Genomic DNA, 11695 nt, shown 5'->3' on the forward strand with positions numbered 1-11695 from the left:
TTAGAATATAAAATGCTTAAAAATAAGATATTCTAATTTCAACTTTCAGTTTCACAATGAATTCATCGTTGGTCTGAGAAAATGTGGAATGCATGGCATTTGGAATAAATGTCTGAATTCAGACTATCACATAACTAGTTGTTTTAAATTATAACTTCCTAGAAATCTGGGTATTAAGGCAAGCGGTGGTGGTAGGTTGGTTCGTTTAGACTTTAATGTCAGTGAGAACTTCGAAAGCTTTTTTGAATAAACAAAAAATCTAGCCTGCATCGAAGTGCCAAAAGAGACACAAATTCTGAACATTATTTAATGGTTTCCCTTAACAATTAGCATGTTGGAAGTCATTTTATATATAAAAACTGTGTGTCTCTACAGGGCTACCAACCTCACCAACAATAAATCTAAATATAAATTGGGGTGATAAATTATAGGCTACCAATGGCAGATGAACCACCTAATCAACAAAACTAGACTACTGTTCTTCTCGTTTCCTTAAAACGGATAAAACAACATCCCAAGCAACTAAAAAATGGATGGTTAAACAGCCAAAGAATGTGGGTCCTGGAATTTGATGTACAAGCTGCCTGATCAATTAGCCATACACGCAATCTCAATATGTATACAAATTTAGCACGAATCTTGTCATGAAAGTGACCTTGACATACCATCAAACAAAAAAATTGTAGAAAAAATAGTAATGTTTCAACCATAATTTCACAGAGTTTTGTTCATAAAGGGCAACCGATTTGGTTATGTTATATTATAAGAATATTTTTCGTTTTGGTGGGGGAGTGACGGTTCTATGGCGTAATCATGGGGGTGGTGCCATATAATAAAAGGGCAGGGTTTGAGGCGTTTTGCAGTCGTTAAGTGAAGCTTTCATGGTGGGGGAAACGAGGGAGAGGATATAAATGTTTTTGAGTGGAATCTCATATGAGGAGCACAGTTTTGTGGAATAGATGGGTAATGATTATCTTTGGGGTAGGAGAAGATTTGAAAATGGTGATGATAGAAAAAGGTGATTGAGTTCACCTGAGATCCGGAATTTTTAAAGAGATCATTTTTGTACTTACCCATCATTTCTTTGAAACTTTTTATGATTGGGGTCACCCTATAACAGTTGTGCACCCGGTCAGAGAATAGTTTGTGCATAACAAGTAGTGTAGATTTATACTGGTTCAATTTGCAGTTGAGTTATTTACTCTGATCATAAAGGAGGTTATCTATGCACCCATTGATCCATGATTCAGATGGTTGAGCTTGCCATGGTATGAAAAAGGTTATTATGAAATTGGCCTGTCAATAGGAAAGATCCGCTATTTATTGTAATTTCATATAGATGGAGGAATTGCTTCAGGTTGGTTCTGGTTTTAAAGAGGTTATATGTTTGTTCAATCAATGATTTTAGGGTTTGGAAAGATAGGGAGTTGATAGTTTGGAAGGATGAAGGAATATAGCTCTTGTTCCAAAGAAAATGAGGGTAATTTTTGTAGCGCAATATTACCTGAAACACCATGTGGGAGAGGACACTGGAGGCCAGATGAGGATGAGAAGCTGAAGGAGCTTGTTGCACAGTTTGGACCACAGAATTGGAATGCCATAGCAGAGAAACTTCATGACAGATCAGGTAAATCCATCATATTCTTATGAATTTTTCTTTTCTTTTCTGAGGCTTGTGTTTAAAGCTCCTTCTGTGTTTTAGCTTTCTTTTTCTTTTTAAAATGGGTTGTGTAAAAAGAAATAAACATAAACCGGAAGTATGAAATAAATTCATTATAACTTCTCCTGATAACCATTTTCTCCTGATAACTATTTTCTATGTATATCACATGTCTAATGGTTTTTACCAGAGAGAACTGAGACAAGTTAGTACTCTTATATATCACAACAAACGTCATTTAGCTACAACACTTGGCCTGAAGACATATTGTAAGAGCTTTTAACTTTAATAAGGTGCATAGAAGCTATTGAATATTTTCTCCATAAAAGCTTCGAACTTAATAAACTTTGAGAGAGACCTTGTGTTTTCAGCTAATGCCTCTGATATGGCTTTTGGGCGTTTAGGAATTTGCTAATTAATCATCCAAAGATAAAGAACAAGTCAATACGTAGTAATAGATAGATTAGATATAGATAACTCTATTTTATAATAGGGCATAGATAGATTAGTATAGAACAAGTCAAGTTAATAAGGTGCACAGAAGCTATTGTATATATAACATAATAAACTTTTCTTAGATATCTTATATTTTCATCTAATATTTCTGATATAATTTTTAAGTTTTAGGTTTTTAAGGTTTTGTCAATGAATCCATCAAAAGATAAATAATAAATCAATATCTAATAATGAAAGATAAAATATAGACCGTTATATTTTATTATAGAACATAATAAATTAGTATAGATATGTCAAATAAATTTAGTGGAGAAACAAGTTTGAGATATGTATATTAAATGTATGACATAAGATAGATAAGTGCCTTCTCTTAGTTGGTATGTATATTAAATTTGTTACATAAGATAAGATAAGTGTCTTAAGACTAATATCATCCATCTTTTAGATATATGAATTTAAGATTTCTATGTAATTATGAATTAATCTAGGTTGAAATTTGCATAGTTGTATGCATTCCTATGATTAACTTGTATGAATATAAAAAAAAGTTTTTCCTTTACAATATTTATATAATAATAATTATTAATATCTATCTAAACTAAAATTGCATATATAAATGAATAAATAAGAAAAGACGTATTGATATTAGTTATTTAAATTTTTACTTAAAACTATTTTATATAAAACAGATTTTAATTGAAGATCTATTTTATTTTTCAAAAATAATATAATAAAACATAAAAATAAAATAAAATAAAATCTTAATTTATATTTCAAGAATCATTTATTATCTATATTAATATCATTTTTAATTTAGTTAAAATGATAAATCATTCAAAATTTTCAGAATAATTAAATAAATAATATTATAGAAATAAAATAATTAAATTAAAACAGTCACATTAATATAGTATATATTTAATAATAACACATTATTAATGTTATATTATTATTAAATAATAATTATTTAATATACAAATAACTATGAATTTAAGTTAAGAAGTTTTTATTTATCTCTATAAAGACGCTCTCCCAAGAAAAAAATTGAAAATTATTAAAAAAATTATATCTCTAAACTTGGCTTCCATTCAAAGAAGGGATGCATTACAATTCCATTGAATTTAATGTTTCCTTTTCTACACAATTTGTGGAGAGTATTTCTCATTACATCCATAAAACTTCCTATTTATTTGTATAGTAAGGTAAAACTATTTTACAACTCACGTAAATTATTGTTGAAATCTCCCTTTCCTACTCAGTCCCCTTGCTTAAATTAGTTATAAAATATAGATCAGTACACTGTTTTACTTCCTCTAAGTTTTTAAAAAGATCTTTTGTTAACTATTAAGAATCAAATTCCCTCTCAGTTGTTCTTTTCTAAAGTGTTTTGATTCCTCTATCCTTGTATGCCTGCGCATGTTTTGAATTTTGAACAGCATCCCTGGGTAATGTGTTATTATAAGGTTGAAATATTATATTGAAAAGAGCGTATAGGTGTGATCTATTACAAAAGTCAGGTTGTTAGGTTCTTTAAATATTGCCTATCAGTGAGAATTACTCAATAACCTACAGCTACTGTTGCAAACGTGGAGTTTCAGATACGTGACAAATATTTCGTCATCAACTACGTGTAAATTATTTCTTGCATGCGTTTTTTATGCAGGAAAGAGTTGCAGGCTAAGATGGTTTAATCAACTTGATCCAAAGATAAATAGGCGTCCATTTTCAGAAGAGGAAGAACAGCGCTTGCTAGCTTGTCACCGTTTGCATGGCAACAGATGGGCCATCATTGCCAGGTTATTCGAAGGAAGAACTGATAATGCTGTCAAAAATCACTGGCATGTCATCATGGCCAGAAGACACAGGGAGCACTCAAGAATGTATGGCCGCAAGAAAATGTTTCAAACCATAAAAAATTCTGGTAAATTCCAACATAAATACAACGATATTGGGTCACAATCTCACAACTTTCTTCTGAAATTTGACAAACACCATCAACAGCTTAATGAAACGAGCCTACTCAAACATGGTAGCAGGTCGCCAATTCAGCTGGACTTCTTAGGTCTGTATTAAATTCTCATCACATATTCTTTCAAAAAATTTACAGTTATTTTTCTATTTCCTGACATTTTGATGCATGCACGTATAAGATAACCTTGTTTTTCGTAACATTTTTTTAAAATATAATCATAATTATTTGTCTTTAATGATATCAAGTTTTCACAATTTATAATGTTGTTCATTATTGTTTTGGAATTCAATTATGTTAAAATTTTGTATCAACATTGCAAATCACATTCAATAATCTATCATCAGAATAATATAGAGCAAGAGAAGAAGAAATGATATTGGTAAATCATGTTTTACCTTTTTATTATTCTGATGATAGATCATTTTCTAACTCTCTATCTCTAGTTCTCTGATGAGAGATTATTCTTGATCTCTCTTAACTCTAGCTCTCTATTATTCTGATGATAAAACGTAGATAATCTTAAATGTTGATGCAAAAATTCCAACACAAATAAATTCTGAAACATTAAAGAACAGAAATATTTTCTTCATAAATAAAATTTTAATGTAGACCCTCAACATCGCTTATCTGTCTTAGTTTAAGTTAAAATTTGCATAGTTTATGACTGTTACCAATGTTTTGTTTGTTCAGGGCACATTTCTAACCCTGAAAACAGTTCAGTAAAAGAAAAGAAGTGGAAATTACTTCCTTATCTGTCTGAAAACATCGGACCGACAACATCAGTATCAAATGCATCATCCATGCTATTTGAAGGCTCAGGAATCAGTAGTGAAGTGGACAGTGCACTGGAACGAGTAAAACTTCATGACTTGAAAAGAGGTGATAATTTGGACAGTAATGGGGACCCTTGTAAAAACAAGAGCTACAATTTCAAATCAATGTTACCTTTCATTTCATCTCCTCAGAAAACAGAGGATATCACTTATTATAACTTTCTGAATGTTGCTTCTACACCGAAGAATATGGTGGATGAATCTAGGCAGAAACTAGAAGAGAATGAGCAACATAATGGAGGGGGGATTCCTTTCATTGATTTCTTAGGTGTGGGTGCCTTTTAAACTAGGCATACTGCAATGCAGGTTAAGTCATTTGCTGGTTACGTTGCAACCTAAGAAGTAACCTTTGTTTTTCTATAGCCGTCTTCTAGAACTAACACCGTAAGGTGTAGTTGCAGTCGGCAGTTATTTCAGGTGGTGTAAGAAGAAAATTAGATTACCATGAAAGAAGATTATTAGACAGCATGATGATGTAACTGTTCAGAATATATTTAAATGAGATTTAAGGTGAGGAGGTCACTTTATTTTCCAATTAGAGTGACGTTGAAGGTCATTGAAAAGATAGATGTACTTATGCCAACACAATAAGAGAATTCTTGGTTTATCGATAAGTCACATTTCAGAGTCTGTCAAGTTGCTAGTAGGCTTTCTTTTGTCCATGTTGTAACTACGATAGGTATTTAAAATATTAAAAACTAGATATACTTTTAGAAGACAGAGAGCTGAGGTCTGGTTTGGTTTGGTTAGTACAAAATGATTGGTTTGGTTCTTAAATAATTATAGGGTTTTGTGATTGGATTTTTTTATCTATTCATTTTACTTGTTGGATATTTTAGGGTATTATTTAATAGTTATGTCATTAATTATGTAGAAGAGAATTATACTCAATAAAAATTAGAAACATTTAATTTGAATTGTTTGTGACACTTGAATACATGAAAAGAAAAAAAACATCTTATTATTATCTATCTTCCTTATATTCCTCTAAAGATAGGTATGCTAGTTTCATATTTAAGTTGGATTAAGAATTTAAATATGAATATTTAAAAAAGTTTTTCTATAGACTTCAAGTGTCCTATGCCTCATGATGTTGGTGCATCAAATAAGGGTAACTAAAATGACTATAAACCCTAAATATTCTTTCATCAAATTTAAATTCTTCAACAATGTGACCAATGTTGCTAAATTTTGTGGGGTTAAACTATGAATGATTCAATGCATAAAAATAAACTTTATATTCTTGTTCATAAGATGCTAAATAATACCTTTGTTCTCATTTCTACTTCACTATATTTTATTTATAAAAATCTCTCAATATATCTTTAGTTTATAGAATACCACTTATTTTACCATGTTTTCAAAGCATCCATTTTTAATAAGTATTTTACTCTTTTAATTTCTAACTTTCTTGCTTTCAAGGTTATAAGATCCATTTTCTAAGTAAATTATAGAGTAAGGTCAAGTAAATTATTGTTGTGATCTTCGTTTCCTATTCAATCCCCTGCTTAAATTAGTTAAAAAATATATATCAGTACACTGTTTTACCTCCTATAAGTTTTTAAAATGATCTTCGTCTAAGAATGAAATTGCCTCTCAATGGTTCCTCTTTTAAGTGTTTTGATTTTGCTATGTTATATGCTTGCACGTATTCTGAATTGTGGGTGGGCAGATGCAATAAAAACTAGAATATATGTGCTGCTGCACAGAAGAAATTTATATTGCTGGATATAAAAACCAGTTACGTATGCCTCTTTTATAGAGGTCTTTTGAAACTTCTAGAAAATAAACAAGCTTAGGCTGATTAGAATTAGTTACATAGAAAACATAAATTCTAGAAACAAAATAGTTAAATCTAGAAAATAAAAACAACAATCTAATTTCTATGCTAGAAATAAATATTTTAATGCTTCTCCAGAATTTCTATCTTTTATTGCATCAACATCAACAATACCAACATTTTTTCTTAAATATTCAAATTGATCCTTTCCTAAGGGTTTCATAAATATGTCTGTAAGTTGTTCTTTAGATTTGCAATACTCAAGATTCATTTTTCCTTTGTTCACCAACTCTCGAATGAAATGATACTTTGGATCAATATGCCTGCTCCTCTTATGAAAAACATGATTTTTTTTATAGTGCAAGAACTGGCTTATTATCACAATAGATTGGAGTTGCCTCCTTTTGTTTATGTGTTAGATCCATCAAATTTTTTTGCATCCATAGTACTTGACATGTTGTTGATGTACCTGCTACACATTCTACTTTTGCTGATGAGATTGCCACTATAAGCTACTTCTTTGATGCCCATGACACAATACATATTCCAAAATGAAATGCATATTTGGATGTACTCTTTTTATCATCTATACTTCCTACAAAATCATTGTCTATATATCCGATCAATTAAAAATCATATGTTGAGGAATATAATATCTCATAATCCATAGTTCCTACAATATATCTCAAAATTAATTTTCCAACTTTCCAATGTAAATTCTTAGGTAAATCCATGAATCTAGATGTCAAACCAACTCCATACACAATATCTAGACTGGTAGTGTTTTGGTTGAAAATGGAATCGGATAGTATTCTAGGAGCTAAATCCACATTCACACAAACACTGGAATACGGAAGCACCTAGAGGAGTGATCATCCTTGACTAACTCTTGTGAAAGAGAGTCAAGGGTTACTTCTTGGGTTTCTATTCCTTTAATGCTATGTAAAGAGATATGAAAAGTATAGGAGAATGTAAAACTATAATGAAGGAACAAAGAAAAGTGAATAAACAAGCACTGAAACATACTAATATATAACTTTAATGAGATAGAAATTATAAATTTGAGAAGAGGATTCTATTGTGCATTTGTGATTAGAATCTATAGAAAAATTGACAATACCAAGGCATTGGGTGCCTTGGTCTATTGACCTATGACCTAAAGATTTGGTTTCTGAGATAGTCTAAACAAAGACTTAAAAATCTAGTACAAAATAGGGAGGACCAAGGCGTGGGGTGCCCTGGTCCTGGGACAAGAGTGTTGGGGACCCTGGTCCCTCAAAAATCAAGTCTGACTTCTAACATAGAACCTGCACTTATCTTATGAGATCTTTCAGAAACTTCTTGCTCTATTGGATACATGTAACTGAACTTGCAATATGAAAATGATATGTTTGCTGCTATATAGGGGGTTTTAATAGTCAACCCCCTTGTTTTGGCGATTTCCACCTCTAGAAATAGATAGTATTGTAACTAAAAAAATGCTCGTGCTCTTAAATCTTATGTAATTGTAAGGTTGGTATGAACTAAATGAAAACTATATTTCTACCCATGTGTATTAGAGAAAACTCTAAATGGTAGTAATGAATATGCTTTAGATCACAATTATGACGCAAACCTTAAACAATGATGTAAATATAAAAACTAATGTGATACTAATATGAATCTCAATGTAGAGACATAAGAACAACATGAAACCATACCCAATCCTTAGGAAGAGGTACAAGCCAATCAATTGTCGGTGATTTCCTTATCATTCTCCAATGCCTCTTGAAACTTCCATGATTGATGAAGGCTTGAATGATGGATGAATTTGCAGATTTGAAACTTCATGTATAGCAGTACTCTCACTTCACAAGGATCTTCTCTTGAATTCCTAGATAGATCCCCAAATGAGGGAAATATTTGCCTTATATATGAAACCCTATTTTTGAATTTGATGAAAAGTTGACTTAGAAATGATATAATTTGACACAATGAGATTTTATTAGAAAAAGACCACCAAATTATCCTCCTGAAATTCAGGGAAAAAAGTTTGGGACCAGGTAGTAGAGATTCACCCTAGTCCTATCAACTTTTTTCTAAATTTCTAAGGATGTAGGATAACAGGATTCTAATGTTTATTCTAGCTTGGTGGCTCAAACCAAGATGTGTAGATATGTCAGATATGCTTTGAAGATTGAAATTAGGGTAAGATTAGGATTAAATCAAGATTAAATAAAAAGAGGCACATTTAGGATTAAGGGCCCAATTTTATGCTATGTGGATTGATGAGAGAGGACATGGGTTTAATTAAACTATTAATAAAATGCCTTAAGAAGTCTTATAATGCAAAATACAATGGGACACACTAAGGTGAGTGGTAACTAAGAATGGAATTGGACAACCTAATTAAGGGTGTACAATTTATGATGGCATAAGTAGTAGTGAGATACATCAAACTTGCAACAAGTTATCTTAATATAGTTGCATCAAAATCACTCATTATCTTATCTACTAAGCTTGGTACTAGTTGCTATAGGATTAGGTCTTGAACTACAATTCATCATCTAAACCTTTTCAATGCATTTTTTGTATATTTACATTGACAAATAAAAATACCTTTATTATTTTGTACTTCAATTATAATAAAATATCTCATCAATCCCAAATTTGTCATTTCATATTCCTTTTTCATTTCTGATTTAAACTCATCCAAAGACAAATCCATGTAAAAATCAAATTATCAGCATACAAATAAATAATTAAAATTTGACCTTCCTTGTCTACTTTTGTGTATACAGTAGGCTCATTGTTACTTTTGTTGAATGCATCTCTATCATGTATAAATGTCTTATGTTGTACCATGCTCTTGGTGCTTGCTTCAATTCATAGAGTGCCTTCTTCAACCTGTATACCTTGTCTTTATATCATTTCGCCTCATATCTGTTGGATATTAGAGTTGTTGGAATGTGTTGTTGTCATTGATGTCAACATATTACTATGTTCTTCTGCTTCTATGTTGTAGAGAGTTGGTTTGGTTGCAGATATGATAATACCGATTAATGGGTTTTGAGATACTTATCTCTAGTTGATTTAGTATGGGTTTCAGTGCTCTAGAAGGTGATTTGATCTAGTTATGTGATCCAGTGTCATGATTGGTTTTTCTATTGGTTCTATATTGCAAAGTTGTGATTTCTGGTTTTCTCCGAAATTGATTCGTTATGTTGTACAGATTTTTGGACAGTTTTTGGGACATTCATGTGTCTCCTTAGTTTGGATGATTCATAATTTGGAACTTCACGAGTGTATCTTTCAGTTTGTCAGTAAGTTATGTTGGTGCTCTTGAGCTCTGATGGTGAAATGATGATAATTTGAGTTATTCGAGTTATTGTGGTTATTGCGGAGGAATTCACATTTCTTGTTGATGTTCTTCGATCATTTTTTATGCATTTTGGTGGTCCGCATTGTTCGTTGTGTGTGGTATTGAAGATTTTATTGGTCCAGTGGTATTCTTCATGTTATACGACTTTCTAGCCAACTTGATGGTTCTTGTGTGTTGCAGATGATCTTGGCCAGTTATTTAGTGGTGTTGCATGTTTGAGGTTTTTATTTGGATCCATTCTATGTTCTTTCTGACATTGTATTGGTCTACATATTGATTTATGTATTGTGTGATGCAATTTTGTAATTAGGTCTTATGTGTTGAGAAAACCTTGAAGTTAAGGTTGATGATTTGTTTAAATAAGTGTTGTAATCATGTAAGTTGGGTTTCTATGGTTGTGTCTACGATTTGTGAGAGTATTGTATGTGCAAAAAAGTGAATTAATATTTCAGTAGTGTGGAGAAGAGCAGAGAAGTTTCATTGTGCAGACAATGTGCTTAACTAGAACTATGATCAAGCATTTGGAGATGTTATTCTTTTAGTTCATGTAATCCATATTGTTGTTCGATCTTTGTAAGGCAGTGAACTTTCCCAGGGTTGTAGCTCTTTGTTTTTTTTGAGCAATGAGCTCTAGGCAGTGTGCCTAAATGCATGTGCATTCCCCATTGTAATATTTTCACATACTACTGCAGAATATCATCATATTGTGGGCGGGTTCCCACCATGGTTTTTACCCTTAATCGGGTTTTCCACGTCAAAAATTTGTGTGTTATGTGTGTTGTTGATATGGTGGTTATCTTTTCTATTGTTGTTCTTGACCAAATTTGAAGTTGAGATTAATTTGTTTAAGTTTGGTGAAAACAGATTCATCCCTCCCTCTCAGTTTTCCTGCATTGTTGTTGCCAACAATATCCTGGTGGTTGTTGGACATAGACTTATTTATCTGGAAAACCATTTAAGAATACCAATTTGACATCCATTTGGTAGAAATTCCAATTATTTTGAGTTGTGATGGCTAATACCTTTCTAACAATATCAAGTCTTTCTACTGGTGCAAAAGTTTCATTATTATCAACTCCATATTTTTGTGCAAATCCTTTGGCTACGAGTCTTTCCATATACTTTTCTACATCACTATTTGCATTGAATTTTTTTTTGTAAACCCATTTCACACATATGCATTCTTTTCCCTTAGACAAATCAACCAATTTCCATGTGTCATTATTTTCACTAGAATCCATTTCTATATTCATTGCATTAACCCAAGGTTTTTCCTTAATTGCCTCTTCAAAATATGTATGATCAATAAAGAAAGATTTGATTTCAAATGCATTCTTTCTTCTTGATCATAAATTTCTTGAAGGTTTCTAGTTTTCTTGCTTCTAGTTCTTGATCTCAATGGTGTAGGTGTAGCTTCATGACTTACATGTGGACTTAGAGATGAATGTCATGATGGTTCCCCATGTTCTTCAAACCTCTTTTGTGGATTCTCTTTGTGGACTTCTTGCTAAATTACTTGATTGACCTTCTTACTCCTTTTCCTCTTCTTCGTTACTTCGCATACCCATTGCAACTGAAATTGTTTTGTCTATACCTTCATCACAAGCTTCTTCTTTGAACATAAAATCTCTAC

General features: G+C 31.6%; 1 protein-coding gene across 2 annotated transcripts; it reads left to right on the top strand.

The window, feature by feature from the left end:
• The first annotated feature begins 782 nt into the window (after positions 1-782).
• On the top strand, positions 783-5535 carry LOC131048775 (transcription factor MYB54). 2 transcript variants are annotated; one of them, XM_057982848.1, is made up of 4 exons: positions 783-1268; positions 1409-1627; positions 3780-4178; positions 4779-5535. In XM_057982848.1, the coding sequence occupies exons 2-4, from the start codon at positions 1444-1446 to the stop codon at positions 5204-5206; spliced, it is 1011 nt and encodes a 336-aa protein (XP_057838831.1). In that variant the 5' UTR covers positions 783-1268; positions 1409-1443; the 3' UTR covers positions 5207-5535. The 2 variants fall into 2 exon arrangements, with proteins under 2 accessions (XP_057838831.1, XP_057838830.1); XM_057982847.1 differs by having other exon boundaries at positions 783-1627.
• Positions 5536-11695: the final 6160 nt, after the last annotated feature.

This window comes from Cryptomeria japonica, chromosome 8 (assembly GCF_030272615.1).
Source record: "Cryptomeria japonica chromosome 8, Sugi_1.0, whole genome shotgun sequence".
Lineage (NCBI taxonomy): Eukaryota > Viridiplantae > Streptophyta > Pinopsida > Cupressales > Cupressaceae > Cryptomeria > Cryptomeria japonica.